Source organism: Musca vetustissima, unplaced genomic scaffold (assembly GCF_032173495.1).
Source record: "Musca vetustissima isolate MV318-11 ecotype Yass unplaced genomic scaffold, APGP_CSIRO_Mvet_v1 utg33336, whole genome shotgun sequence".
In the NCBI taxonomy this organism is placed as follows: domain Eukaryota; kingdom Metazoa; phylum Arthropoda; class Insecta; order Diptera; family Muscidae; genus Musca; species Musca vetustissima.
Window position 1 is genome coordinate 8,257 of NW_026882616.1, and position 6,584 is coordinate 14,840.

Consider the following 6,584-nt stretch of genomic DNA (forward strand, 5'->3'; position numbering starts at 1 on the left):
GCCTTAAACCTGGGTCAAGACTTAAACCTGGGTCAAGGACCCTTAATCCGGATTAAGTGTCCCTTAATCTGGATTAAGGGACCCTTAATCTATAAGATATATAAGGACTTTGGTGCACCATTTACTTTAAATCGAACGAAACCTTAAAGTGTCCCGGATTAAGTGTCCCGGATGTTCAAATTGGGTTTTCCATAACCAACCCGGATGACACAATACACACATTGGAAACCACTCGAATGGAACTAAACTCAACATGGGACCAGGTCAACTGACTCAAGTCAAACTATACAGAAGCTGCAGCGCACTGTGAATAGCTGCATTCAGACTTTGGAGACCCTCGATGTCGATGCGAAAGGATGGGATCCTATATTAATATATATTTGTTCGACCAAATTACCCAGAAATTTCCTGGAGGAGTTCGAGAACTCACTAACGGATTGCAAACTTCTTCCAAAATGGGAACAATTTGATGCTTTTTTGACAAACAAATTCAAGACAATGGAATCGGTGGGGAACATAAAACCGTCCACGTCAAAAAGCATTCAATCAAAACCATCTGGGAACAACAAACCGAGATTTTTTAACTCTTTTCAAACAAATGTTTCGAAAAATGGCAACAACTCTGGAGGAAAACAAACTCATTACACTCAGTCTCAATCAAATAAGGCACCTAGTCCTCAACAATGCCAATTATGCAAAGCCAATCACTTCATAAGGGATTGCAACGAATTCTTGAAAAAGAATGTGAATGATCGAATTCACTTGGTGAAAACTTCACACTTATGCTACAATTGCTTGTCATCCAACCATGGAGTAAAGGACTGCAAAAGTCGCTTTGGCTGTCGAACTTGTACGATGAGACACCACACTTTGTTACACAAGGGAACGGAAACCCAATCAACAAACACATACCTAGCTCGAGTGGAAGCACAACCTAGTAACAGTGCTGCCACTCTTACAAATCAAATACAGTCCACTACGAATCAAGAATCAACTACTGTCACTACTTTGGCCCTTCAGGATACACACGTTGAGACTCAACAATCTGGGGGAACTTTACTTTTCACGGCTATCGTACAAATTGAAGCCAAAGGACAACTTTACGATGCCAGAGCACTCATTGACTCTGGATCACAATCAACATTTATCTCGGAAAAAATGAAGAACCTTTTGAAACTGCCAACTCGCAGCAACTTGATCCATGTAACAGGACTCAGTCAATTTGTTTCGGAAACTTCAACGAAGTCTTGCTTATTCACCATGAGATCCAAATACGACCCTAGCTTTAAACTGGAGGTATGGGCTCCAGTTTTACGAACGTTACCTTCGAATCTGCCACCACAAAACTTAGATAAATCACAACTTAGAGACATTACATCATTGGAATTGGCTGACCCGAAATTCTACATCAGTCAACCCATTGACTTACTTATTGGAATGGACATAGGACCATTAATATTCACAATTGGAACACCAATGAAGATATTTGGATCAATTTTGACACAGCAAACCAAATTTGGATGGATTGTTGGAGGACCCATACCAGGAAATACAATACAAAGGAATCAAATTTCATTACTTAGCACCACATCGATTGAGAAGGTACTTACACGTTTTTGGGAGGTGGAAGAGACCCCTAAAAAAGTTTTACGGTCAGAGGAAGACCAATTTTGCGAACGCAATTTTACTGAAACAACCATACGGAATAAGGATGGAAGATATGTGGTGACTCTCCCATTCAAAAAATGCGAGGAATTAGGAAATTCCAGAAACATCGCCCTGGCTCAATTCTACAGAATGGAGAAAAAACTCATGAAAACCCCCGAGATAAAGGAACAGTATGATAAATCGATACTCGAATACTTAGAACTTGGACACATGCGAAAAATTCACAAAAATGAAATTGAGAAGAGGCCAAATTATTATCTGCCACATCACGCAGTAATAAAACCAGATCGACTCACTACGAAATTAAGAGTGGTTTTTAACGCCTCATGCCCCTCAGCGAACAAAACAAGTCTTAATGATATACTATTTCCTGGGCCCATTCTGCAACAGGATTTAGTACTACAAATCCTAAAATGGAGAGTTTTCAAATACGCATTTAATGCAGATATAACAAAGATGTACCGACAAATACTTTTGGATCCGACTCAAACTAAATTTCAAAGGATTCTCTTCAGACAAACACCTGAAGACCCAATTGAAGATTATGAGCTGCTGACAGTTACATTTGGAGTTAATTGCGCACCATATTTGGCACTGAGGACACTTCTAAAACTGGCAGAGGACATACAGGAGGTGTATCCAAGAGCCGCGAATATAATTTTAAACAATTTGTACGTTGATGATGTGCTAGCTGGGGGACACACGATAGAGGAATCCATAAAAGCCCGCAAGGAATTAACGGTCGCTCTAGCCTCTGCGGGATTTCAACTTATGAAGTGGGCATCAAATGATCACAAAATAATAAATGATATTCCACCAGAAGAACTATTACCTCTCAATTGGCTAGACATTTCCGAAGATGCCTCCACAAAGACACTGGGAATTCGATGGAATATTTCTGGAGATTTTTTCACATTCACACCGCCACTAATGGAAAATAAAAATACTTCAACAAAACGAGAAGTTTTATCAACAATAGCCAAGTTGTTTGACCCTTGCGGTTGGCTGGCACCAGTCGTGGTTGTAGCCAAACTAATAATGCAACAAATCTGGCTAGACAAAATTGACTGGGATGATCAATTAAAGCCAGTAACCCAGATGAATTGGAACAATTTTGTTAAAAATAGTAAACAAATCGAACTTTTGAAAGTTCCGAGATGGATACGATTCACTCCAGATGTTTCTGTGGAGATCCACGGATTTTGCGACGCCTCGGAAAGCGCATACGGAGCTACTTTATACATTCGAATAGAAAACAGAGATCAGAGCACACATACCCATTTGTTGGCAGCCAAGACCCGTGTAGCACCAATCAAAAAACTTTCGATACCTCGACTCGAATTATGCGGAGCGGTACTACTATCGAAATTAGCCGCATCTATTATAAAAAATCTTCAAATAACTTCATATTCGACCCAATTTTGGACGGATTTAACAATAGTTCTCGCATGGCTGAAAAAGCCTCCTTGTCACTGGAATACCTTTGTTGGAAATAGGATTTCAGAAATTTCCGAAAATGTTGGACAAGAGAGTTGGAGACATGTTGACTCGGAAAGCAACCCTGCCGACATTGCTAGTCGAGGGTGTTCACCGAGCGATCTCGAGACCCTGGAGCTCTGGTGGCAAGGACCCCAATGGCTCAAATTACCCAAGAGTAGTTGGCCATACTCTGAAGTTCAAGATGATACGGTTTTAGAAGCCAAAGCAGTAAAGACCTTGACCCTATTCCGAGAAAGAGATGACCCACTCGTCAATTTTTCGTCTCTATCTAAAGTATATCGATCACACGCATATGCCTTAAGATTGTGGAAAAATACTGGGGAAAACAGGCAACATTTCCGAACGTCGTCAACAGAACTTTCGGCACCAGAAATTCAGGATGGAAAACGGGCCAGTATAATTCGCACACAGAAGTTTTTTTATCCCGAGGAATATGCTTCACTGGAAAACAAGACCCGAATTTCCCCATCCAGCTCACTCTTGACACTTAACCCATTTCTGGACTCAAAGGGAATTATGCGTTCAAATGGCAGATTGGTACAATCACCGGCGCTCACGTACGGTGAACGACACCCTATATTATTACCTCACGGAGCGACACTTAGCAAATTATTAGTAGACTTTACTCACAAAGTCACCCTACATGGAGGTAATCAACTAATGACCCGAGTTTTAAGGGCCGAATTCTGGATATTCGGTCTTCAGTCATTGGTCAAAAAGACTATACGCAATTGCAAGACGTGCATAATTCATAAAAAACGAACCCAGGAGCAAATAATGGCTTCCCTTCCGCCCGAACGCACACTCCTATCTAGACCCTTTACCAATACTGGAGTAGATTTTGCGGGACCCTTCAACATTAAGAATTTTACTGGTCGAACTTGTTTCTTAACAAAAGGTTATGTGTGCCTTTTTGTGTGTTTCGCTACGAAGGCCATACATCTGGAACCAGCAAGCGACTTATCCTCCTACGCATTTCTTGCTGCTTTCTCCAGATTTTTTAGTAGACGTGGATGCCCGTCGACAATCTACTCCGACAATGGAACAAATTTTGTTGGAGCAGTTGATCTGCTCAAGAGGGATCGACTGGCTTTTATGAAAAATCTACAAACCAACACGATTGCGAGCAATTGCCACCAAAATCTCAATTGGAAGTTTATTCCTCCTGGCGCTCCTCATATGGGCGGTTTGTGGGAGGCTGGAGTTAAATCCTTCAAAATTCACTTGCGAAAATGAACTTCACATTCGAAGAGTTTGCCCCGAATCGTGGCCTGCTTGAATTCTAGACCCCTAAGCCCTTCTAGTGACGACCCCAACGATTTTTCCCCACTGACCCCTGGTCACTTTCTAATCGGCACCTCAATCCTTACTCCACCCGAACCTGACATCTCAGATACTGACATTAGTTTAGTTAATCGTTGGAAACGACTCAAGGTAATTTCTCAGTATTTTTGTAATCGATGGAAACTGGAGTATCTACATGAGCTCCACAGACGCACTAAGTGGAAATATGAGAAGGATAACATTAAAGAAGGGAACTTAGTGGTGGTAAAAGACGACAAATTAGCTCCTCATGAATGGAAGTTAGGTCGGATTCAAAAAACATACCTAGGAACTGACCAAAACACAAGGGTTGTAGACATTCGAACGGTTGGTGGCGAAATAAGCAGACCAATCACAAAAATAGTCAAATTGTTCTTCGACTGACTAGTCGGACCCCAAGTAAAAGAAGAATTTTGTACTTGCATTCTCTTAATCTTTTCAGACATGGCCGCCAATTTGTCCAATCAAGGCTGGAGATTAGCCGAACGCAGCTCCAGTCCCGACAGAGCAGCCCGCCACCCTAGCAGAGGGAACAGAAATCCCGAACATACAGCCCGTAGCCCCACCCGCGCTGGACGACCCAGTTCCTCGGATCGCCGAAGAAGCCGGTCCAATGCCCGACCCCAGCAACGCCGCGAAAGGCCCAGTTTTGGCAGTATTCGTGTGGTCTAGGCCAGGAGGACCATGCGCTGAGCTCATGCCCCCGATTCCAGCAACAAACTCCGTTCCAGCGATATGAAACGGTCGAGCGTCGGGGGTACTGTCGTAATTTTTTGGCGAGAAGCCAATTGGCCCCCGACTGCGCATCTTTGGATGGCTGCCGGCGATGCAACGACCGGCATCATACCCTCCTGCATGGGGCCTCGCAGCTAGAGGAGATGCCCTTAAATATTGAGGCCGTTTCTGCCCCAGCGTTCGCCTGGGATATTGTCTTTGTGCCGACGGTCATGGTGCGGGTATCGGTGGACGGCGTCGAGGGCTTCACAATGTTAAGGGCTATACTTAGCCAATCGGCAACAATGTCTAAGATCTCGTACGCAGCCTTCCGTAGGATTGGGTTGCCCTCGCGCCACTACCGGGGAGAAAGATTTACATCGTTTACAATTGCACCCCGCCGGCAAAGCAGCAATTGGACACTTAGAGTGAATGCCATTATCATTGACGACTTGCCAAGACGAATCTACTCCGACTCGATTCTCGAAAACCCAACGACCAGCTTCACCAGTGACGCTCTGGCAGACCCGGTAATACGCCGATCGATGTGGAACTGGGTGCCGATACTTATTCGGCCATTAGGAGGGAGGGGTGCTCGGCTGCGGGTATTGGAGACGTACTGGCATACAACACCCGCCTAGGATACATTTTCGCCGGACCCATAAGGAACCTCTCATGGAACTCATAAGTATTATAATAACCATTTAGATATACACTTGTCACGGCGGGGCCAGAAATGTTTAGAGAAACATAAAAATTAAAAACAGCACACAGCTGTCATTAAAACTTTGGCCGGCGGCAAAAATGTCGTCTGCGGCATTGTACTACAGTACAAACAGCCCAAAGCTGTCGGTTAATATTTTGCCGGCGGCTACATAAACATAAGCGGCACTGGGCACATTTACATGTAAACAATGTAAATAATGCAAATAAAATTACATACACCCACACATATGTTCCAAAATATGGAAAATTCGCACTGCTCAAACTGGTTTGCTATGACATTGCAAATTTCAGTTTGGCTAGTTTTTTTTTTCGATCGTCAAACCGCGCAACATAGTTCCCCCTCGTGACAAAGTGCAACAAAAACAAAACCAAAGTGACATTAACAAATAAAGTTTTTTATAGATTCACAAACAAACGATACGGAAGATTCAACAACAATCAACAAAAGTGGGTGCAAACGAAGAAACCGCCAGTGAGAATTGGGCAGAAAATACATTAAACTTAAATTAATAAACGTAAAAACTTAAACCTAATGAATTTAAAAATATATTAAAACTTACACTAAAATCAATACTTATTTACGAAATAATTAAAATCTACTTGAATTAAAAATAATTAAAATCTAATTGAATTAAAAATAACCAAAATATAAT

At 42.5% G+C, this 6,584-nt stretch overlaps 1 protein-coding gene across 1 annotated transcript; it reads left to right on the forward strand.

Annotated features, from left to right (window-relative positions):
- Positions 1-855: 855 nt before the first annotated feature.
- On the forward strand, positions 856-5,163 carry LOC133329166 (uncharacterized). Its single transcript, XM_061537660.1, has 2 exons — positions 856-2,794; positions 4,934-5,163. Exons 1-2 carry the CDS (start codon positions 856-858, stop codon positions 5,161-5,163), a joined length of 2,169 nt encoding a protein of 722 aa, XP_061393644.1.
- The last annotated feature ends 1,421 nt before the right edge of the window (positions 5,164-6,584 follow it).